Source organism: Strix uralensis, chromosome 4, assembly GCF_047716275.1.
Source record: "Strix uralensis isolate ZFMK-TIS-50842 chromosome 4, bStrUra1, whole genome shotgun sequence".
NCBI lineage: Eukaryota > Metazoa > Chordata > Aves > Strigiformes > Strigidae > Strix > Strix uralensis.
Window position 1 is genome coordinate 80,047,610 of NC_133975.1, and position 25,824 is coordinate 80,073,433.

The window sequence follows — 25,824 nt, forward strand, 5'->3', positions numbered from 1 at the left end:
CTGACCCACATACAAACATGATGCACATGCACAGTTTTTGCTGAAAAAATAATGCAATAATAGCATTTTCTGTATTTTCTAGCTGCCTTTGTATCATGACTCCAGCAAGTGCAGTCCTCATATTTCAAACAGTTGGATTTTGGATAACAAATACACTTCCAATGCTCATGCTCACATGTGGAAGCTCAAAACTCAGTAGCAGATGCTGGACCTCTAAATTGATTTTCTGTTTGCATTTGTGCCAATAAGACAAGACTGTTTACTTTTTGGAACAACTGCATGGACAAAGAACATAGGTATAAACAATTTTAATATTGGAGTAAACAGACATAACATAGTTGTCTAGCCTTCATCCAGTAGGTTTGTTGTATGTCTACTGGTAAAATGTTGAAGAATACTTACAAAACTTCTCAGAATACAAATTCCGATTTTACCTATTATGTTTAGCGTAATCATCTACTGAGAAAACAAGCAACATATGCAACCAGCATTTGCTTTGAAGATACGACGCATCATTATCAAAACTATGCTGAAAGCTGATGCTAAATATAGGCTGAAATATGCCTCTCCATGCATCCAGATTTCACAGTCCGAAAGTTCTTTGGATATTAGGGAATAGAATAGCATTTGCTTTATCTCTAGAATTTGCACACACATTCTTTGACAACAGGAAAATAGTGACGTGTTCCCATCTTTTGCTGCCTGCAGACAGGCCTCACACTCTACATGGTGGCTCTGCCTTCAGGAGAGAATCCCAGACAAAATGATAGGTGGAATATAAGCATCAATTACAGTTAACCTTTCATATGCTTCCTGTCTCTGTCCTGTGTTTTTATGTCACCTAAACGTCTATCCTTCAAATTCTCTCCTACTCCCCTACCAAAAACCATTCAGATAATATGATTTTCCAGTTTCTTAAAATAAGAAGAAAAGGCAATTTGAAATATAGACTCATAGAATCATTGAATCATTTAGGTTGGAAAAGACCTTCAAGATCATCGAGTCCAACTGTTAACTCAGCACTGCCAAGTGCCACATCCCTCAGTGCCACATCCACACGTCTTTTAAATACCTCCTGGGATGGTGACTCAGCCACTTCCCTGGGCAGCCTGTTCCAATGCTTGACAACCCTTTCAGTGAAGAAATTTTTCCTAATATCTAATCTAAACCTCCCCTAGTGCAACTTGAGGCCATTTCCTCTTGACCTGTTGCTTGTTACTTGGGAAAAGTAACCTTGCTTTCAGGTAGTTGTAGGGAGTGCTAAGGTCTCCCCTGAGACTCCTTTTCTCCAGACTAAACAACCCCAGTTCCCTCAGCTGCTCCTCACAGGACTTGTTCTCTGGACCCTTCACCAGTTTTGTTGCCCTTCTTTGGACATGCTCCAGCACCTCAATGTCTTTCCTGTAGTGAGGGGTCCAAAACTAAATCCAGGTATTCAAGGTGCAGTCCCACCAGTGTCGAGTACAGGGGGACAATCCCTTCCCTAGTCCTGCTGGCCACAATATTCCTGATACAAGTCAGGATGCCACTGGCCTTCTTGGCCACCTGGGCACACTGCCAGCTCATATTCAAGTGGCTGTCGACCAACACGCCCAGGTCCTTTTCTGCTGGACAGCTTTCCAGCCACTCTTCCCCACGCCTGTAGCATTGTAGGGCATTGTTGTGACTCAAGTGCAGGACCCAGCACTGAGCCTTGTTGAACCTCATACAATTGGCCTTGGCCCATCGATCCAGCCTGTCCAGATCTCTCTGTAGAGCCTTCCTACCCTCCAGCAGATCAACACTCCTGCCCAACTTGGTGTTGTCTGCAAACTTACTGAGGGTGCACTCGATTCCCTCATCCAGATCACTGATAAAGACATTAAACAGAACTGGCCCCAGTACTGAGCCCTGGGAACACCGTTTGTGACTGACCACCAACTGGATTTAACTCCATTCACCACCACTCTTTGGGCCCAGTCATCCAGCCAGTTTTTTACCCAGCGAAGAGTGAGTGCATCAGATTAAGTTTTAGTTGGGCTTTGGTCCTTCTAATTTTCTCCCTGCATGACCTCACAATGCCCTTATAGTCCTTCTGAGTTGCCTGCCCCTTCTTCCAAAGGTCATAAACTCTCCTTTTTTTCCCTAGTTCCAGCCAAAGCTCTCTGTTCAGCCAGTTTGATCTTCCCCACCAGCTTGTCTTTTAGCACATGGGGACAGGTAGCTCCTGCACCTTTAAGATTTCCTTCTTGAAGAACGTCCAGTCTTCTTGGAATCCTCTGCCCTTCAGGACGGCCTCCCAAGGGACTCTGTCAACTAGGATCCTAAACAGGCCAAAGTCTGCCCTCTGGAAGTCTAAGGTAGCAGTTCTGCTGACCTGCTCCTTACTTCTCCAAGAATCAAAACCTATCATTTCATGATCGCTGTGCCCAAGATGGACTCCAACCATCACATCACCCACAAGTCCTTCTCTTTTCACAAAGAGAAGGTCCAGCGGGACACCTTCCCTAGTTGGCCCACTCACCAGCTGTCTCAGGAAGTTATCTTACACACACTCCAGGAACCTCCTGGACTGTTTCCTCTCTGCTGTATTGTATTTCCAGCAGACATCTGGTAAATTGAAGTCCCCCATGAGAACAAGGGCTAGCGATTATGAGACTTCTCCCAGCTGCTTATAGAATATTTCATTTGCCTCTTCATCCTAGTTGGGTGGTCTATAACAGACTCCCACCATGATATCTGCCTTCTTGGAATTTCCCCTGATTTTTACCCATAAACACCCAACCCTATCATCACCATCATTAAACTCTAGACTATCAAAACACTCCCTAGCATACAGGGCTACCGCACTACCCCTCCTTCCATGCTTATCCCTTCTGAAGAGTTTATAGCCATCCATTGCAGCACTCCATCCATTGCAACACTTGTACAAGTCATCCCACCATGTTTTCCTGATGGCAACTATGTCATAGTTTTCCTGCTGCACAATGACTTCCAGCTCCCCCTGTTTGTTGCCCATGCTGCATGTATTGGTGTAGATGCTCTTCAGTTGGGCTATTGATCCCACCACCATTCTGAGGGGAGAAGCCCTAATTCCTATGTGACCATTCTCAGGTGCTTCGGTGGTTTCTAACACATCAATAACCCTTGAGTCTTTGCTGCCACGTGGATCCTCATCCCCTACCCCCACTGAGACAGCAGATCGAAGGACCTCACTAGCACACTGTCCCTCAAACATTGGCATGTCACCGCCAGGCTTATCGCTAATGAGCCTGGTTTTATCCCTTTCCACCTTCAAATCTAGTTTAAAGCTCTTTCAATGAGCCCTGCTAACTTCTGCACTAAGATCCTTTTCCCCCTTTGAGATAGGTGTACCCTGTCTGTCACCAGCAGGCCTGGTGTCCTGTAGACCAACCCATGATCAAAAAACCCAAAATTCTGCTGGTGACATGAGGCTCAGAGCCAAGTCTTGATGTTCCTCCTGTTTCTTCCCTCATCATTCTCTGCAACTGGAAGGATAGAGTAGAACACTACTTGTGCTCCTGATTCCTTCACCAGTCATCCCAAGGCCCTGAAGTCTCTCTTGGTTGCCCTCGGACTTCCTGTTGCAACTTCATCTCTGCCTACCTGAAAAATCAATAATGGATAATAATCTGAGGGTACCAGGGTAGGGAGTTTTCTCTTCACATCACAACCCAGGCCCCAGGGAGGCAGTAGAATTCCCTAAGAAGAGGGTCCAGTCAGCATATTGGGCCTTCTGTTCCCTTTGAAGGGAGTCTCCTATGATAATGACCCGTCTTTTTTTTCTTTATGGAAGCAGTTTTACACAAGGCATAGACTGACTTAACCTCGGTGACATCTCCATGCTAGATGAACCATTGTCCTTGTTATTGTTTGGTTCCACTTACCTATGTATGACTAAAGCTAGAAATCTGCTGAAGTGAACATCACCTTCAGTGAACAAAAGTACCTTTATATTTTACAGTGAAGATTAGCATCATTTTGATAAGCCACTGAACTCACTCTTCTCTTAAAACAGTGACAGAGCCAGGCTCATAAAGGCTACAGTTTAATCCAGTTTATGTTGCAAACATGAATGATCACCATAGTAATGCTTGGGGAAAAACACAAATGGTGTGGACTGAATGAAGTGCCTCTAGTCCTTTATTACCTTCTGGCAAAAGGTATCCTGTTTAAGGTGTGCATTTATTTCTTTTCTGCAAGATGCAGACTGCTAGCAACTTACTTTCATCACTTGCTGAGCAAGTTTTAATATCCATTAATATACAGACAACAGTAGAGACATGGGGACCAATCTAAGTGGAAATCTGTAGGTTTTTTCCTTCAAGCTGGGTGTGGTTTGTTGCTTTCTCCCCCTGCCCCACAATATTTAAATACATAGCTCATGTCAATGTAACATTTGCCTTGCAACCAGAAAAAGCAACTATCTGCTTTAATAGACAACAGTTCATTACTGAGAGCCAAAGGAGAAAGGCAGAATTGTTTGTCAGACAGAGTAATGTCATCAGGGCATCTTTCCATTTGCATCTCTCTTTTTTGAAACTAGTTATTTTTTAATGCCTACAATTAGACAGATCAACATTTCTGGTTTTAATTTAATGCAGAGAGTATGATAATTACTGTTATTCTGTTCTGAATTATATCCCTAAATTTCCATATAAAGTGGTCACGGTAAAACAGCATGAATTTGTTTTCAATTATCGGAGTATAGAATTTGTTGTAGGTTGGTTCATTTTACATAAGCACTGTCAAATTTGCTATGTGTCACCATACATCCTCTTTTTTTCCCTCTCAGCACAAAAAAAAAGTCTTACAGTTCATTTGAAAGTGCTGTAGACTTTTTGTGGACATTTATGAAAAGTCTTAATTTATCAGCCCAGAGAGATATTTGCACCACAGTAAGATTTTTATTTTTTTACATAGCATACTTTTACCTTTAGCAATGAGAAAAGCAGGAGTGATTGACTAAAATGTCATGCAATATAAAAGCAACTTGTACATTGAATTATAATTCTTAAACTCTTTTGACAACTCTCTGCCATTAGATCTGTATTTTAATCAAAAAGAAAAATTTTATGAAACAGGCCACTGAAAAATAAAGATGTTTTATATATATAAGTGAAGGAATGAGAGCATGAGAAAACCAGAGTAGCTGCCTGAGAGGACCACAGTCGAATTAGAGTGTTGGTAGAACAGTAAATCACTAATAAGATTAATTTGTATTGTTTGTGTGTTTACAGAAGAATACTGCTAGATAGCATTAAAACAGGGTCTAAGTTAAAAAAGAAATCATTCTTGATTGGAAGAGGTTAAGTCATGGTTTTGGTGAATGAAATGGGATTATTAGTCTCTTGTCACCATGTCATCTATTTGTGAATGTTAATGTAATGTAGTCTATTCTTTCTGGGGTATCATCTGAGCCAATTTTATTGGACTGCCCACTGAAAGAGAGTTGTAAAATTTGCCTTTATCACAGAAGTGGGATGAAAAGGTGGGTAAAGCTTAAAAGCAACAGAAAGAAGGAGAAATAATACAAAGGTCATCAAGTCTATTCTCCCTACTAATGAAGGATTTTCATGGTCAGTAAATTTCTTAACACTTACTGCATTCTTGTTCACTTGAGGGAATCTTTCTCACTTTCCTAGTAGGCTAATTCTACAACACAATAGACTCAAACCAATATAGCTGAAAAGCTGTCAGGAGAAGACAGTCTGTAGTGGAAGAATGAATTCTGAAGAGGAAAAGTATAGGAGAGCAGATATGTCAAATAAATAAATAAATAAATACCAGAAAGTGGAGGCATGCCAGGGAAATAAGAAGGAACATGCTTATATTTTACCTTCCCTTAGTGGCCTCCGCTGGTGAACCACTCATTGAATTGCTGGTGGAATGTAAAGCTTCCTTGAAAATAAATCCAGCTGGGGACAGAGGTGGAATCACCACCTGTGTTCCCAGAGGATAAATGCTGCTTACAGCTCAAGAGGCCTCTGTGGTGCAGGAAAGTGTGTAATTCACACCTTCTTGAGCCAGCTTTACTGAATGAAATAATCATCTGGTCTTTATTTGAATCTCCCTCTTCCGGGACTGATTTCCACTGTCTTCTGTTATTCCAATTCTCCTAAAGTAGTGCAGTACATAAAGTTTCGCAGTCCAGATGCAGACCTCACATGGGCTCATGGCCACCTCCTTGCAAGCACACTCACAGTCGTATGTCACTCTGCCCAAAACCACTCAATTATTGGCTGGCTCTTGGCAGTCTCAAAGCTTTTAGCTGCTTCTAACCAATAATTGGGAGAGTTGTCAAAGCAGGATTCATGTCTTACTAGAAGAGTGTGAAGGAGGCAAGCTGTGGGTTTGTGTTGGGTTGGTATCTGCATTTATAAGTTTCATATACTTTCTTTAGGAGAACGGGAAGAAAGAATTGTATTATCAGGGGACGAGGATTGTCATTTGGATTAAACTAAAGACTTGCCCAGCAGAACAGCAAAATCTGGAGTTGAGGAATTAAAAAAATAAGTACAGAGGACTAGGACTAGAAGTGAAAGGTCCTGCATTTAGTGACTGGTATCTTCAAAGGACTATGAAGGTAAGGAAAAGAAAAAATTATCAAGGCCACATCAAAATTTTGTCTTTGCTGCAACAGAAGTAAGAAGGAAAAAAGAATTGGGTTTCATGTTCCAGTGCAATCTTTAGCTCTCATACGATTTTTAATTATTTCTGCTCAAGTTATGGCCACTCCAGAATTCTTTTGCTGGCAAATTATGTTGCATAATAAATATGTGTGTGTAATTCCTGTGAATAGGTACTCTGACTTCTCCCTAAGTGCAGAGAAGCCCCATTCAAAATCCTTGCAGAACTGGTCTTATGAATCACCTTCTTACTACCTTTTGATAGTCTGACTTTTGGACTCACTGAGCACTAAAGGAGTGGGATGTCATTACTTTATTGTGAGTTCAGTTGTCCTGTAAAGAAAACGAGCATTTAAATATCACTGCAAACATCAGAGCAGACAACTTTGTGTCGGGTGCACTTTGCCCATCAATGATTTTCAGCCAAATTCTGCCATGCAGCTAACTGAACAAAAACCACCTCCAACTTCAGTAAGATTTATGCTTAAATTCCAAGGAAGAGTATGGTCTTCTAAGTATTTTTCCTGCATAAATGTAATTGTAAAGCATTCCTGTATCTAAAGTTATTTTTAAGTCAAGTATTAAAATAGTGCTTTTGTTAAAATCAGTAAAAAATATTGAAAAAGTTTTAAAAAAAATCCTTAGATAACTGAAAAGCCATTTATAAATGAGAAAAATAATGAAGCTTTGCAGCACAACAGGAAAAAGGAAATGCTTGGGAGATAGGGTCTAGTATATATACTATACTGAGCCATGACATCAGTATAAGTATTTTTCCCTAAGGTAAATGTCTTATGTTACAAATTCTTCCCTTGCCAGAGGCCTCAGGCCCCACAGATGTTCAGATAGCAAAACACTTGAGTTCTCAACACCCAAGAGGTCTATAGGAGCTCTATTCCTACACCATACCTACAGCCCAATCAATTTCTGTTTTTTTCATCTTGTATTTGTTGTCCCCTTTCACCTGTCAGAGGCACCTCCCCCTTGTGTTTCTCAAAATAGTTGATGCAGCTTTGAAAAGCAAGGTGTGCCCTTGCAGCAGACCTTTTGCTGGCATCTATTTCTGCTGTAGTCAAGTTTCTATCCTGTGCTGGGGCCAAATTTCCAAAATATGTTGATTAAGCAAACACTTCCCACTGAGAAAAATATCTGATATTGATCTTCAGTCCCACAGAAAGATCCAGTAAAGGAAGGTTCAAATAAACTGAGATTCTTTTGGGATCTCCTTAATTAGAAATCCCTTTCTGAAGGGTCCGTATGGTACTGCCTGATAAGAGATTTTAGATGTTCCATGACCCCTTCCCCCATTTTTTTTACAAATAAAACTCCTTAAGATCAAACACATAGTAATGCATATTAGTTATGTTATTTATTACATAGGAAATAAACTAAATTAAGAGTGATCATACCACCTCAACAAGTTACCCAGCATTTGCTCTATAATAGATGAAAAGAAATGATATAAAGACATTAGAGTTAATATTTTGCCACAAAGGACCGTTGAATATACATATTTTAAGCACAACCCCTTTTAAAAAAAGGTTGTTATTCATTTCCAACATGAGTGACATTGGCCAGATAAATACCTCTATTTTATTTAAGTGAGCGAATTGTAAAATCAATTTTAAAAGAAAATTCAGAATCTGCTACCTATATTGTTTACTATTAAGCCACACAGGGTAATGGAAATAAATGGTCATGTCTTATTTTGCTTACTAAAATTAATTACTATATAGGTTACATGATTAAGGGTCATGTTTACAATATGATCTATTTTAAATGAAATAGTTAACAGTACCAGTTAAGGCATTCCCATGTATTTCTCTATTTTTACTACAGGAAATAATACATATATTGACATAATGAAATGGTAGCATGTCTTAAAAATAACTGCAGCATATGTTTCTGTATGACAGAAAAAGTATAATACCTTAATAATATAATAATATTTCCATATATAATGTCAGAGATATACCAGAGTACATTTGGAAACACATAGATTGAAAGTACAGACCACTTCTGAGGAGTCCTTATGCAAAAATAGAATCTTTCTATAAAAATCCAGTATTCATGTGCAACAATCACTCCTCTTAGCGTTAGTCAGAATACAAAGTGGATCGTGCTGTGCAGTTACTTCAGATTTTTACAAGTGTAAATATATTACAACAGATATTACAATGCAAAAAGAAATATTAAAAATATACTTCAGTTGAGAACACTTACTGGTGTAATATACTTTCAGAACTGACATAATGTACCTAACCAACCACTTAAAAATGAAAAGTAAAGAAACACTTTAATGCATACAATTAATCTTTACTTGGCTTTGTACTGACTTAAGATAATATAATTCTGATTAAATTATTGTGATGTTTGTGGTCCTAAACTAGACCAAACTGGTTTTTAAAGGAATGTTTTTCCTTTCACAGAACTCCTTAACCGAAGCTTATAATCTGGCCCAAGGAAAATCAGTTTTGAAACAAGTGTGGTATTGGTGCAAAACATGCAATAACTGTGAGTAGAAGACAGGAGCATTCATAGCTGCGCAGGCAGACATTGGAAGTGTGAGCTTCCAGGCTTAGTCACGATAGAGATTTCACGCTGGCCCCAGTCCACAGTATGTTTAGGTAATTAATACTCATGTCAGCCAACCATCATTCTTTGTCTTCAACAGACATCCCAATGGAATACAAAGATTTGTCTCATTCTTCTTGCCCTTCCTTATACAACTGACAAACGTTAATGGTTATTCCATCAAATAGTGTAGTGCAGAACCTTATACAACCTACTATGTCATCTACAGTTTGTTGGTGCTAGTTTCATTTGAGGGAAAACTTAGAAAGAAAAGATGTCAATAAGTTATTAAACTGCCAAGAGAAATATAGAGATATTTGACACATGGTAACTACAAGACAAGACTATAAAGCCTGGGATGCTGGTTTCACAGTAGACATCAAAAGTCCGTTGATAAAAAATAAAAGGAAGGATTATTTTATAGGGAAAATCTGAAAATTTTACACTTGGTACATAATTATTCAGCTTGACAGTACCAAAATGTCTGCTTGTAAGGGATTTTGGTGGCTATCTCTCAAATTACCCCACAACATACAAGACACAACACTACAGAAAACTATATACTTTCTGGCACCACAGAGATCACTTCAAAAGCTGTGGAAATTGTGGCAGTGATTTAACTGCAAACAACAGGTTTGCCAGATAGTGATAAAGCTGAAAGTACACATGAACAATTGTTTTCCAAAACCAGAAAAAGTAAGTATGGAAAAACTCAGCTGGATTTCTAATTGACCATAAGCCAACTAATGGCTTGATACTGCACTGATTTCAGTATCTTAGAGCGATATTTCCAAAGTTTTTATTAAGTGCACAAGTAAATAGACTTTTCAGAACATAATGTGTCTGGCTCACTTTGAAAAACAGAAAGCAGCATGACGTTTCAGAAAGCAATAGATACATTCTACAAACAAAGAACGTAATATATTACAGTCTAATAGAATCATGCAAGACAGCAATTAGTAGAAATATTGGCCTAATCCTATGAATACAACCTGCCATACTTAACTACCTTGCATGTCCCGTGTTTTATTCGTTTGTCAAATTCTTGATTCATGTATACTTCATTAGAAGCTCTTAATTTAATTTTCACCTGTTTACGGTTTCAACAACTTCACTTTCACACTGAGACTGCTCCCATGACATCAAGTGCTAAATAAAATCTTCAGCTTAGTAACAGAAAGATCTTTTCTTACTAATACTTTCAATAGCTCACCTTGAATGGCAGGCCTAGTGTGACTCACTGACATTCCTGGGCCCTTAAATGAGTTGAACTCATCTCTCAGGAGAAAAAATAGGACTGTCTTTGTCTGGGCACAACAGATAGAATCATTCATCAGGAATCTTTGAAATATGCCTTTCTGTTCCCAAAGCAACTGATTTGCCTCCCTTTGCTTCAGACTTTATCAGAGCAACTTGGTCAAAACTCTTAGAAACTCATACAATAGTATCTACAATCAGTTCAGACTCAGCTGCAGAATTATTTTTGGCTCATAAAGGAGAAAGACCTAGATTACCAGTCCCTTCATCCGTGATGGCTGCAACTGATTTGGCAGCGCTAACTAGACTTTCAAAACTAACCTCTCTGATAACCCCCTGAAACTAAATTTTTCTAGCAAACAAACCAGCAAATTTTGGCTGCCTATAAATTAGCAGGATCCATATTTCATTGTACAAATCTCTTTGTATGGAAATTTCTCGACCTATTTACATCTCCATTTCTGACTCAGGTTTCTCTTTGGTGGTTGTGATTAAAAAGGAAGTATGGCAATCATGCTGAATTAAAATAAATTAAAGCTGTGCACTTTCCCAATTAGGTCTTTTGTGGGATGTCTTTCAACGGGAAGACAGGCCCATCCATCACTCTGAATTGCAAATACAGTTTAAAAGCTTCATTCTCTCTTATAATTTAAAATTTCATAATTAGTTATCATGGGTGTGGTTAGAGTTGCAAAACGTTGTCTCCTTATGGGTGCAGAGCTGGAGCACTTGAATCTACAAGAGAGTCACTAGTTTTGAAAGGCTGGCAAACCCTGAGTTAAACTTCAAAACAACTATCAGCTTGTGATTAATCACATGTATGAATTTAAGTTGAATTGTTAATTATGTTCTCTGTTTACTTCTATGTCTCAACTTCTCTCCCCTGTATTACCTCAAGAGCAACAAATGAATCTAAGTTTTATTTTTCATTTATACAAATACAATTTTAGGCATAGCAATATTACATACATTTTTAGAAGCCAAAGAGAAAATTGCCTTCTATTTCAGTACACAGGGTATTTGCATTGTCACAGTACATTACATGGATTCGATGCTTAACATATAACTGTACGGATCTTTGTGGCAAACATAATAACAAAAGAAAGTTGTTCGGAGATTCTTCTATTTTTATTTTAAAAATAACAAAAACATTTCCATTGAAGGACCACATGTAAAACTATGGTTTCTCTGCATAGAGACCAAGGCTGCTTATTACCTACAGTATACTAGCAATGATGAACAGACCACCATAGTTGTGACAACTGATGTTGCTGCCTCCAGGGTAAAACAAAGGTTTACATATTACACAAGCAATTTAACTGTTTTCTAAACATATTGCCAAGACAGTGGGAGCTGGCAGCCAGCACTGTGTTTTAGGTTTTGGATACTTGGATTAGAAGTGACTGCTGATTATAGACCTTTTTATTTGTCTTCTACGAATTACAAGCAACCTAGTAACCCAGCAAAGAATCCTTCACAGCACTTAAACTTGTCTTCATGGCTTCCCAAAGATTACATACACAAATCACTCCACAAAAGTGGCGTAAGAGACTTGTGCATAGATAACTGCATAAGGCAATTGTCTTGTTCTAACTTTTAAAGACTTCCCCAAAGTGAAATGTTTTATAATCCTTTTTGTGCAGTAGTCAGGAAAGAAATAAAAGAGTTTGGGCAAAGATTATCCACAAGAAAGGAACTTTTTTTTTTTTTGGGTTCCAGCTGAAACACAATAAAGAACATAATTAACTTCACAATTCTTTGTGTTTTTCATTTGACTGCAGGGAGGAGATGAAAGAGGACTGTTAAGCCTTGCATTCCATCCCAATTACAAGAAAAATGGAAAGCTGTATGTGTCTTATACCACCAACCAAGAACGGTGGGCCATTGGACCTCATGACCACATCCTTAGGGTCGTAGAATACACAGTATCCAGGTATCAGTAGAAGTCTAAAATTCACAAATTCTGTATTTCTCAACAACCTTTTCATTTTAGTATTTCCCATTTCTAAAATGAACTATCAGATTTACATTGTGTATACTGGGGCACTTGCAGAAAAATTATTGCTGATTTTATTTCAAACAGTAGTTTTGGAATGCCAGTAAGTTCACTGGTTTATTCTTTTTAAGACTTTTTTCAGTTACTCTGTCATTTTTAAATTATAATTATTTCCTACTTATTGCGTATAGGCAGCAAAATATTATTTTGTGAATGTTGGAAAACTGAAATTTCTCAGAAATAATTGTTTGACATTTTTCACCAAGTTACAATATCCACATCTTAAAGTATCATTTGAATGACTCAAGTTTATTTTTAAAAAGAAGAACAATGATAGTGAACTGTGAAAACTGTGTTCATATCTTTATATTGCAGGAAAAATCCACATCAAGTTGATATGAGAACAGCAAGAGTGTTTTTAGAAGTAGCAGAACTACATAGAAAACACCTAGGAGGACAGCTTCTGTTTGGCCCAGATGGTTACCTATACATTTTTCTTGGAGATGGCATGATCACCCTAGATGATATGGAGGAGATGGATGGTTTAAGGTACAAAAACTACCAATGGATAGACTTCTATTATTGTCTTCTGGTTTTGCACAGTATTTGGCGTCTGAATCAAAAGTGATCAGAATTTGCTAGGACAAATCTTCCTTTACTACATAATCCAAATATTTTCCATGGTTGGGTTTAGCAAACTGCTGACTTTCAGAACAGTCTTACTGCTTAAATACATCTTGTAGTTGTGTGCTATCCAATCATTTAAATATTGGAGCCCTCATCAGTAGATGCCATTGTATTTAAGCACAGGTTAGACTTCTTTTTTCCAAGCTATTATTCTATGAACAAGACAACTGTATTGAGCAAACATTCTAGAAAAGTGTCTACAAACACATACCAGAGTCAATAACAACACTGTATCACTTAGGAAAATGTCTAGAGAGCATAAGAAGCAATCCTACTTTGGTTCTACCTATACAATTTTCTCAGCCTGCTTTTTCCCTCTGTTTCATTATGTTCTGTAAGAGTTGCAATATTTGCCTTAATTTAGAGAAAGTGTCCACACAGACCTGAAAGGAGTTGCTATGCACAAAGGCCTCTTTGGTTCAGCAGAACAGCAGGTGCTCCTGCCCTTTGCAGTGAGGATATACTTAAAACCAAGGCCAGAGAGCAATTCCAATACGATTTTAAATTAATGTAAAACAAGGGGAGACTGAAATGGATTCATGATGAAGATAGAAAGGAATCAATTTAAATATCACATTTTTCATGTTTGTGAAAAAAGTTTTGATGCTTTTCTACTCCTTCTACATTCTTGTCCTTGCTTCCTCCATCAGAGTCATGAATGTAAGGCAAAACATTTTACTCTGTCCTGTTTCATGAAACAAGAAAGTTCTGATTCTTTAAAAAAAAAAAAACCACCACATCTCCTTCAACCAACATAATTATTTACTTTTTTTAATTAATGTATAATTAATCTTTAGATTGTACTGTGACTAGAAATCATTGAAATAAAGAGTAGCATTCAAAGTGTTAACAAAAAGCATTATGTGACTACATAGTGATTATATCTGCAGTTACTCTAGAGGAGATACAGTATAAAAGAGTTAATAGCCTTATGTTTGAAGCCATAAAACAATATCGATGTATGCAAAGCTGTTCTTATTATCAAGTTGCTTCCCAACAGCATGGTCAGAGGCATTCTAGTGTGCACATAACAAGGCAACATATTGGCCAAACTGAATCTTTGACAGGGTCTGCTACTATTCTTTGGACTTGCATGTACCATAAAACCAATCTATATGTGATTATTCAGTGAAGTGGGTGGTTTATTTTGCTGGTTCACTGTAGTATTATATGGATTAAATCTACCAGTAAAATACTTTTAAAAAAATAATTATTTCATCCTTCAACTTTCTCAGTGATTTTACAGGTTCTGTATTGCGCCTTGACGTAAATACTGACCTGTGCAATGTCCCTTATTCCATACCACGGAGCAACCCACATTTTAATAGCACAAACCAACCTCCTGAGATTTTTGCACATGGACTCCACAATCCAGGCCGGTAAGTAAGTTTCAATTAAACTCAATTATTCTGGAGCAGATATTGTTTTTAACCAGAAGTCTTTTATAAATTGGGTAACAAAATTTTAATAACAAAGGCACTCGTGAACTTTTTAAAACTTCCACTCCTCCACCTCCACACATATGTTACAGTTAGAAATAAATGTACATTGGCAAAGGGGAAGGAGAAGAGCATGCACAACTATTACAAGTCAAGACTGAAATGACAGAAGCAAAGTACAGGATTTTGAGGTTTAGTGAATAATAAAATCATTACTTTTATGAAAGAAGAGAACTTAAAGCAGAGAGTTGGTAAAATACAGCTGAGATGGGAATCTTGATTGAAAAAAAAGGAACGTGGAAAACAAATGAGAACATCTGGTGATATCTAAACAATAACAAGGAGGAGAACAATGCTTTAACTAAACAACACATAATTCAGCAAATTAGGTGGGTGGTAGTACTGAAGTGAATTTAAAGTCATGGTTTGAAAAAATTCAGAAAGTCAAGTTGATCAGATAAGGAGTTTATTCTTGGACTTTTTAACAGTCCAAAATTCCTATAACATGTAAGTCAACTCATTTTAGGTTGATTAAAGCACTATTCATTTCAGGTGCTATTGAGCAAAGTACATTTTAGCACGAGGAAAAAATAGTTTTACTTCACATTATATAAAAAATGGTGCAGGGATGGGAAAAGTGTATTATTTCTTGTATACAAATATGACGCACTTCTCATATTTTGACTAGGTATGACGTGCTCAAATGAGTAGGCACCACAGAGAAACACTAATCCTTCAGAATATGATGCATCATACTACTTATAGTGAATTATACACTATGAACTCATCTATCTCATGGATTTTCTTATATTTTTTGTTCTACAGATGTGCTGTGGACCGCCACCCAACAGACATAAACATCAATTTAACTATACTTTGCTCAGATTCAAATGGAAAGAACAGATCTTCAGCAAGAATCTTACAAATAATAAAGGGTAAAGACTATGGTAAGTTCTATCCAGGGTAAAGCTACTGGGAATAGTCGGTTTCTATGCCTATGGAAGAATAAATAAAAAGCAGAAGAAAATAGATAAGGGACTGTATAGTCATGATAGGTAATTTACAGCATAGACAGGATAGGTAACCTACAAAAAGATAGAACTTATGAAAAGTATGGTACGAGCAGATAAAAAATGCAAGACAAAACAAAATTTAAATGACTCAACTTTGTTTTTGTTGGTGTAGAATATCATGTAAGTCAGACTTAAGAAATATGCCGGTTGCTAGTCTGTCAAAGATCTCACTGTTGCTGCATATGATGGCTCATAAAGAAAAGATTTTGGAATATCAGGAAGTGATGAAAATATATTCTTAGCCATTCACAGATACAGAATGGAAACCTCACGTAATGTGCCTCCTATAATGGAAAAAGTGAGATAAACAACAGACCACAACCAAACAGGGAAACAACTGAGTTCTGTTTAAAATGTTACCAAACATAAAAAACTTAGAAAAATGCACTATGCTACTACTTCAAAATAAATGACTAGGTTAGATTAGATTGCAAAAAGATAAATGTAATCAATTAGGGACTTAATTTTAAAGTGTTTCATATTCTCTCTGAATCAGTATGATTGTCAGTCACAATTTTAGTTTAATGTTTAACTCTGATACTCCCTAAGATCACTTGCTAGTTCAGGCAAGCCAGGTGACAGTTACTCTGAGCTATCATCTACCTTGGTTGACCATTTAGCAGCTTGTAAATTCAGTGGTGGTAAAAGGTGATAAATGCCAAAGGGGTGTAAAGGCATCAGGAACTAGTCTGTCTCCTGGAACGTAGCATTTTTCTGGTTTTATTCATATCCCTAGTTCTCCCACCTGCGCTCTTCTTAAAAGCAAAGCAGCTGTGCTGGCTAGTACAATAGTATACAATAGTGCAATGCAATTGTTCTACTTCAGTTATTGCATGTATTTTCTGTATTCATTTTATAAAAGCCAAACCAAAGAATAATAGTTGGTAAACCACTGCTCCATTGGAATTTTGACTGCATCTTTACTGCAGAGTAAACTAAGCAATATTGTGTCTATCCATAACAGCTTGCCAATATGAATACTAGGCTGTGGGTCAATTGCTTCAATAAAAAGAGCTCATCATCCTTTTCTCCCACATAAAATTTCTGCTCTTATTCTTGTAGAATAATCTGGGAAATTCATTTATCAAAGACTTGCAGATAGCCCTCTGACTAAAAAAACAAAAAAGCTCCTATAAAACAAAAAGGTCTATTGGCTGTGTCTTTAAAGTTATGCAGTTAGCATGTCAAGCTGAGCAGTATTTAATTGCATGAATAGGAACATTTACACTGAAACTTCCTTGAAGACATTATTTGATATGACTAAACTATGCAATTTTGTAAAAAAAGAAAAAAATTAAAATGTGTAGGAACTGCAGCTACAACAGCAGCATGAATTAAATTACCACAGGAATCTATGGCCAGCAATACTAGTGTTTTATGGGACATAACACACATACCATGTTTAAAGCTGTGATTTTGAAAGAGTTTCTCAAACCATTGAAAGGCTTTGAAAACAAGTTCTGCTGAAAATCACTGGAATTTCTGTGTGTAGATACCGGAAGGACTTTACAGTGAAAGGGGTTTAATTGTATTCCTGAAGTTCAGGACATCCATTCTGCAGACTGTATTGACACGGAAAAGTTAATAGCAGTAATCACATCAACTTCAATGAAAGTCCGACCTAATCCTTACATGGTTTTATTCGCCCAGCCTGCGCACATGGAAGAAAGCAATTATAGCCTCTCCCATCTAAATCCCTAATCGATTGTTTCACAAACAGCCTTTGTTGTATTTTCTGATTATTTTTAATGTTTCATTTCCAGAAACACATCTTGACTTTTGAGGAGTGTTTATATGGAATTAACCTCTTTTCTTGAAGGAATAACATTTTCATAAATGTGAATCAAAATATGAAACTGCATATGATCTAATGCTACGGTAGTTCCTTTTTAGAAAGTGAGCCTTCACTTTTAGAATTCAAACCATTCAGCAGTGGATCCTTGGTTGGTGGATTTGTCTATCGAGGCTGCCAGTCTGAAAGACTCTATGGAAGTTATGTATTTGGAGACCGCAATGGGTAGGTTTCTTCTAACTCACTCTTAAACAAAAATGCGTATAAGGTATATTTAGTTGTTGAGCTTCCTGTATAAAGGAACACCAAAAGTCTTGTATATTGAGTCACTTTGCCGATTTAGCGGTGTGACAATGCAGATTCAGTTCTAGATTTGGAAATAAAATAGCACAGCATTCTAATGAATGGTGACATATGTAACATATACGATCCTTGGAAAAAAAGTACAGACAAAGACACATCACGGCGCTCTTAAGATTTAAGTCCTACAAACACTTACAAACATCATTTACATTACAGTGGGAATAAATGTTAATTGTGGAACTGTTTCCCAAACAGGTCTAACTGGTAAGACATTGAAAACCTTTGGGGTTTTATGGAAACATCACTGATGGAGCAAAATGAATGTTTTTCATGGGCATGGTTTTCTCATGCCAAAGAGCTCAGTGTTCACAAATGCCTATATAGTATAGCTTGAACCCAATTTTGCAATGTTGGAATGACAGGAAGGGAAATGCTGTGCTTTTTAAGCATCTGAAAAATAACAGGCAGGAAATCATAAGGTGCTGAACTGCACAGATGTATCTGTGGAGCTACTTGCAGCAAGTGTTTACTTATTTTTCTGGACAGTGAAAACTCTCTATTCAAAATGTAATATAACAATTTGCTTTATGTGTTTTTGAATATAGAAATTTTTTAACACTGCAACAGAGTCCTGCAACCAAACAGTGGCAAGAGAAACCCCTCTGTCTTGGCAACACTGGTTCATGTAGAGGTTTCTTTTCAGGCCCTGTCTTGGGATTTGGTGAAGACGAATTAGGTAAATAGCAAAAAAATATGTTATTAAATCATAAGCCTTATCGGTAATGCCTGCTGAACTGTGCAAGATTATAGTAAATGTTTAAAAAGAAGAAACCTAAAGGCTATCTTTGCCAAAGCTGTCTACACTGATCTCAGCTACACCTTAGCAGCCTTGTAAGAAGAACCGAGAAGAGAATGGGTTGTTGGAAGGGGCAAAGGTCCTTACTGTCTCTCACATTCTGTGAACTGTGTCACTCATTATGACATAATGTGTCATATACTTGCTTTCATTCCCAATTTTACAGACTTAAGGGCCAAAGATATTGCATGAGCAGACCGATCCCCCTCTTCTCCCTTCCTCTCCCATTTTATTTTTTTAACTAATTCTATACAATATGAAACAAAAAATGTTCATTATAAAGTATCTTTCACATTTAGCATCAATTTGGGGAAAGTGCTCATTTAAATTTTCAAATAACAACGATTCCATTGTATATTTCAGTGATGAGTGTTTCTCCTGGAGTTTTTTTAATCTCATCTTGCAAATACAGCTAGATCACAAAAATCACGTATTTGACATCTTAGGAAAGGAGAACTAATTTATTGCATTGGTTTCTTTAACAGGTGAGATTTATATATTATCAAGCAGTAAAAGCATGACACAGCCTCACAGTGGAAAACTCTACAAGATCATTGACCCAAAAAGGTGAGCATTGCGTTTCTTGCTAAGATCAGTCTTTCACTCAAGAGGTTAAAAAATAAAAGGTAAATATAGTTCTTTCCATGTAGCTGAATTATGCAATACTGACATTCAATAAGAAGGGAAATTCTCAATGCAGGGGGCTTCCCAAAAGAAAATATACCATCAGCAGCATGCAGAATATAGTCACTGAAAGTAATCACTATCTCATAGAAAGTGAATGTCAGAAGAACAGAGGTGTAACCAACACTAACTTCTGGAAATTTGTACTCTGACATTATGTTAAATGCTGCCCACTTTCCCACCTAGATTCACATTCTTTGCATGTTTTCATAGAAGTGTAGACATATTTAATGTGGAACCATATGGGCCAGTACAGGTAAAAGATGCTCCTGGTTGTTCTGAAGCCAAACGACTTGTAGGTACCACAGAGGTTACACAACATCAATGGAAGGCAGATGCTGGAATTCTCCCCAGCGCTACTGCTTCCTTACCTGCCACTGCGGTGGGACAGTGCACAGTGGATCTGGCTCAAAAGGTCAGTATTGGCTGACAATACCTACTCTGTATACTGAAAAGCTACTACAGAGAAAAAAAAAAGAAAATTGGACAGTACTAGCTAGCATACAAGCCATCCCCCATCAGTTCCAGTCTCCTTAATTTCAGTTTTGCCATAAGTTAGCTCGAAGGGACAAATTCATCTTTCCCAAACATCTCCTCTGTTGTATAGGAGATACCACCAACGGAGAATAATACAGCAGACTGAATCCTCAGGGGGTGTGAATTGTCACTGCTTACTAGTTTTCAACATCCTTCCATACCCCTTCATTTACCCGTCTCTCCCCGGGGAGGTTTGGAGCATTCTGTCCTTGGACTCTGTGCCAAAAATACACTAAATTCTTTAAGAGTTCTTAAAGCACTGTGTCCAAAAGGCTTACAAATCCCACTCAAATGATTTATAAGACATGGAATTAATATGATTGGTTTAATAATTTAGACTAATTTACCGTTTGTAAAATGAGGATAAATGAAAATTATCAAACCAGAGTTTCTTTAGATGCGATCTTTGCAAAGCAGCTAGAGGTATGAAAATATTAGGGAATCTGGAAAGACTACAAAAAGTCAGTTGCCAATGTGACCCAGGGGCCCCAGCAGCAATAAGAGCAGATGACTAGCAGGTACTCACTTTAGCTGGAGAAATACCGTTGTCTTCATGACGGATCTTGCTGCTCTATCAGACCAAGTCTGTGGCACGTAAAGATACCACATCCATCCTGCAAAAGCATCAGAAATTAACACAAAATGAAACCGCTAACAGAAATTAAGTTTATTGTATTAATTACTTTGACCTCATCATACTCTGCAAAAGCAACTGCCTATTTGTTCAGCATCTACTTCAGCATGTTTCCCCATTAGTATCAGATACAGTTAGCCTTTCATTTTTTGTTTTGCTTTTGACTGTTTAAGAGAGGAATTTATTTTATTGTCAGAATTTAAATTCTAAAAATTGTTATTGAGACAACAAGTGAATTCAATAATAGATTCATGAAATTGGATGCCCGCTGTACTATAAGTTACAGTAGAGTTTCAGTGTTTTATAATTATACTATCCTGAACCTATAGTAAATAATTTGAAAGCAGATGTTACTGCAGGTTAGTGCAGTCTGTCAGTCAAGGTTATTATGTATGTTTTATTTATGCTTTCTGGTATTAAAAACATTTTTTTTAGAACAAAACTTGCCATTCTTACTGGGATTGTTTAGTCTGTTGGGGTATGGTTTTAAGTGAATTTTACACCCTAAATCCACTATTAGTATCTAATTACATGGGGCTGCCTTGTTTGACCTCGGCTTTTTGTTCTTGTTACCTCTTCCAGTAGGGTGGTCTTGAGCTGACATACCTGAAAGGCCAGACCTCCCATTGCTGCACTCACGGTTGGCTGTTTTCATGTATGGAAAAGGGTCAAGACTGTGTTTGGTTACTGGTGAAAGTAACCAGAAAACTATAAAATACTTTTGTAAATTGGCACACAGTTGAAATTAAACAGACTGTGGCAAAGGGATATGGTTTTTGGTAACACTTTTTAGAAACACGGGATAACTTTCATTCAGGCAAAGTTTTGAGTTTTGTTGTTTTTCAATTTCACACCATTGCAGGCTTTTAAGTGAAAGATAATGAGTTATTTCCACAAAGGAGCATTGCAGCTCTGTTTACCATTTTATGCTAATTCCACACTACACATGTAAACAATTTAAAAATTCCATGGCTTTGACAAATATTATTCACATGCTACTATTTTTTTGCATGCTAATATTTTGTTGCTCCTTTTAAAGTCTTCCTCATGGTATGCGCCATACAAATACATCACATATAGTTGTAAACCCTAGCACACTAAGCTTTCTAGAACACAAAATAAAGATGCTACAGGTGGGCTAGGAGCATAAAGTCATCAAAGTACTGGTTTGTCACATTTTAGAAATTCGTTGCTTACTAAAAAACCTTGTGAGAGGTGGTCCCTGGCAGACTCATCAATTTGCAGAGAGCCTTCCATGCATTATCATTCCCTGTGGTAGCCCCTTGCTGGAAATTAGTAACTTGAAAAACCCAATCTTCTTCTGCTGGTGGTCATTCGTAAGCTGCTGCAAGATTATTAAATTATTATTTTATTCTAAATTATAAATGTTACATGAAGATGCAGGATTTTATTTCTTTTGATCTTTGTAGATCTCAAACATAACCATGACCCTCATTTGCTTGTCTCAAATATAGCTTAAGAAAGAAACCTGCTACTTGGATATGCTAGCAGTAGAAAAAAAATTCAAAAGAAGTGGACAGGTTAAAAAATTAGAAGATCAGAGGATGAGGGTAACCCAGAGAACCCTTTGCATTATTCTTCAATACTAAAAGCAATGGGAAAGTCTTATCCTAAAACAATCCTTCACATATAATAAAAATGAGGTGTTAAACTGAGGCGATAGATGACAACTTGATAATATGATCATCACAGAGGTTCTGAATCCTGCCATCACGAAGGCAGTTTGAAACATGGAATTCAAGGTACCACAGGAAACCTCTGTCCAGTTCCTCCAAATACTTCATGTCAACAACTAAATAGCCTCCCATCAAAAGCACAGCATTAAATAATCCTTCTCTTTGTAACAAGGTTGTTATAATGATACATTAGTACTTGGGAGCTCTTAGAGAATGAAGTGATAAATCAGAAACAGAAAAGTTAAAAATGGTTGTAAAAACCATGTGAGGTGCTGCCAAATACGCATATACTACCTATTACCCAAATTGAGTAGAGTGAGAAGTATAGGTAATAGCATATTTAGCTTTGAGATTGGAGGAGATGTGGGAAACCCTAAGAATTACAAACACATAAACCCAGCATTAGGTAAATTAGTTAAACTAGCAGACAAAACAAGAATGTCTTAAGTTACAATAGAGTCTCTGAAAGATATATCCATTTTTTTATGATTATCAAAAAAATTTTATCACAAGTGAACTACTTTCCAGGGTTAGGAACTAATGAGAAAATATAGGGAGAATGACTTACATACTTCTCAACTAAAAGGTAGGGTTAGTCAGATGTCCTGAAGATTAGTGCAAATACCAGCATTTTATAAACTGTCTTTGTGACCAAAATAGAAAAACTTTCTATTTCCTATTTTTCTACTTTCTGTTTTATAATTTTTCTGTCTTGCTTTCTGTTTCTACAAATACATACTCATATCAGTCACAAAAACATTGATGAATGCATGGGAAAAATAACCAGCTAAACAGTGATATAGAAAATGTGTATAGGTCCAAATATTCTAATTAGTCAATGACAGAGAAAATATGAGACAAACCTATTAGAAAAGAAAAAGTAGTCATTTTCTAGCATGATGAATGGAGAAAATTAGCTGTGGACAGTATTAAAACTACATATTTAAATAAGAAAGATAGGTTCATATCAGCTGTAATTTAAACATTATTACCAGCTGTTCTTTGAAAACCGTAGACAGGGACAGACCAAGAAATAAGAAAATAAACTTTGGAAGGTGACAGAACAGCCATAATGTGGCTTTGTAAGTCTTCTCTCAGGATACTTATATTATGATTGGTTTTATCTCTTAGCAAATTATAGATAAAATGAAAGGGACTCAGGGAAGAGTACTCAAACTGACGGACAATGCAAAAGATTTCCATTTAAAAGATGTGGTCAAACCCAGAAAAGTTGATAGGGCAGTCACACAGTGCTGTATCCCCTTGCGAAGTTTTGTTTGCCACTGTCAATACAGTGACTCCAAAGGTATGAATAATTCTTTTGACCAGGATGGCTCACTGCAGCCAGCAGGTGATTTTTACAAAAGAGTGCAGAGCTTAGGTAAGTGTCCTTGCACACATAAGAAGATTTCCTCTTCCTCTCCTTATAACACCTTATAGGTCTCGATTTCAATATGTTTCGTATCAACAGCCAGAATAGCTGCTTTCCATTGGATTGAAACTTGAACTTGATGCAAACCATCCACTCCTTTCTCATGCCCCTCCAGTGTATGTAATTCCACTTATCATCCTTTCCATCATCACCTTCTGGGATTTCCGCTATCGAAGAGTATTTCCGAACAGACTGATTTCATACACTAAGGGACGATATCTAGGTCATACCTCATTTTGACATTGTTCCAGCTCTTTACAAAAAAATTGGTGATTTTATTTTTTAGTATGAGTCAAGAGTGTTTGATGGTATAATAGAAGAATAGCATTTATGATAGCGTAGCCCTCTTGAAGACTTTAATTACTGTGGAAATGGAAACTCAGAAACATACAGTATTAGACTAATCTGCATCAAGATACTCAGTTCTGATGGGTTATAGATATACTCTGAAGCTACTACTGGAAATTCTCTGTAGAATGAGCCAATTTTGTTGGTGAATGCTCTCACCAACCCAGGTGGGCCATATGATTTCTTTCTGTTCAGAAAGTTACTATCCCTTAAGTCATTTGAGGGAATGGAAAGCCAGAATTAATGTCTAATTATGTTTAGTTTAGCCGGAGCATGCAAAATTCTTATCTCATTTACCTACCCACATGCAGTTACTATTCCCATAAGAGACACTAAAGAGAAATTAGAGCTTTTTGTGAATACCAGTCTAGAGAGTTTCACTTTACAGAAGTACTTCACAAAAACTCCTTTGTAACCACGATGGAAAAACCTAAGGATTTTTTTCAATCACATCACAGCTCACTGACTGTAAAAGTTTTAGTTTTGGTTTGGGATTTTTTTTCCCCTTTTTTTTTCAGTCTTTCTAGCATTGGCTATTAAGGAGTTCTCACTTTCTATTGCTTTATAAGGAAAAAACAGCTCAGTTTATCTTTTGCTTATTTTCTGGAGCCTGCAGGAAGCCTCTGCCATCCTAAAGAAAGTCATACATAATAGAGCAGCTTTAGCCCAGTAAGCCAGTCTTTCCCAATTCATCAGTCAAAGTGTTATGCAAGTGGCCCCCTAAATTGATAAATTCCCACAGTGCCTGTTGACCCAGCTGCCAAGTGCTCATGCAGCAGGTGTTGTTTTCATGACCACCCTGACAGTAATACAAACTGTTTAGCAGTTGCATTGACCTCGTAGCTATTAACATTGATACAGGCTTCACTAGGGACTAGTTTTCAAACATGACAGAATTTCTTAAGACTAGAGGTCATGAACAAGTATACCATATAAGAATAAATTTGATATGCTGCTGAGTTTAAATCTTAAAAGCCGTGAGTTTTTTCCACATTATTCCCATGTAGTAAATCTGGAGACAAGTAACGAGCTTTTGGCATCTCTCCCAGGACTAAAGGTATACTTTTTAATTTTAGAAGCTGTACCTGAAGAGATGCTATATTTATTCTATGACAAGTAGTAAATTTAGTCTGTGACAAGCAGTGAAACAAAATTATTTTTTCTTGACATTTTCCCTTATAAAGGAAAAAACCCAAACAACTAATGCACAAATTTTGGTGATATACTTAAGCATCATTCTAAGACCTAATATCTTGTGTGCAGTTAATTGAAGCATAACATTCTTTCCGTGTATTTTGTACCACAATCTACAGCAGTGTCTCTCGTTCGAATTTGAACGTCCAGGAACTTTGTCTGGGTTTTTTCTCACTTTAGTGGGAAAGTAAAGATTTTTGATATTGTGTCAAAGGCACGATGGAGGAATTGTTTTCTGTTCAGTACCATTGTATTACTGCTGAATTTGACCCTCCATTTGCATTGATTTATGTATATCTGAGTTACAGGGTAGTGCATATAGTAACTAAATCACTCTGTGCATTTAGTGGAACTGTGAAGAGATGCGCTAAAGAAAGCATGAAATCCTAAGCAGTTCCAGGATGAGTTTTAATCTATTAAAGCATGTTAGACTTTTATATGCCACTAAACTGACAGTAGAGGCTACTTTCTTATACTAGCTACAGTAATGCAGTAAAAATTATTTTACACATTGTACAGTCAAGAATTCCCAGTGTGCTGCACACGTCAGAGAAGGCACCCAGCGAGGGCCCCAGCCCCCAGTACAAGTTTTCCTCCATTTTCCATACATTTAGAGTTGTTATACAGTTTCATGAAAGCATGTTTTAACAAGCAAGATATACTGTACTGTACTGTATATATGAACAGCTCTT

General features: G+C 37.2%; 1 protein-coding gene across 1 annotated transcript in view; it reads left to right on the forward strand.

Moving 5' to 3' along the window:
- Positions 1–25,824, forward strand: part of HHIP (hedgehog interacting protein) — a 73,745-nt gene that overhangs the window by 40,528 nt on the left and 7,393 nt on the right. The window contains exons 5-11 of the mRNA XM_074865173.1: positions 12,242–12,393; positions 12,832–13,005; positions 14,379–14,522; positions 15,408–15,529; positions 17,549–17,672; positions 18,356–18,486; positions 19,092–19,173. Of these exons, the coding sequence (XP_074721274.1) occupies positions 12,242–12,393; positions 12,832–13,005; positions 14,379–14,522; positions 15,408–15,529; positions 17,549–17,672; positions 18,356–18,486; positions 19,092–19,173 (929 nt within the window). The remainder of the gene's footprint in view (positions 1–12,241; positions 12,394–12,831; positions 13,006–14,378; positions 14,523–15,407; positions 15,530–17,548; positions 17,673–18,355; positions 18,487–19,091; positions 19,174–25,824) is intronic.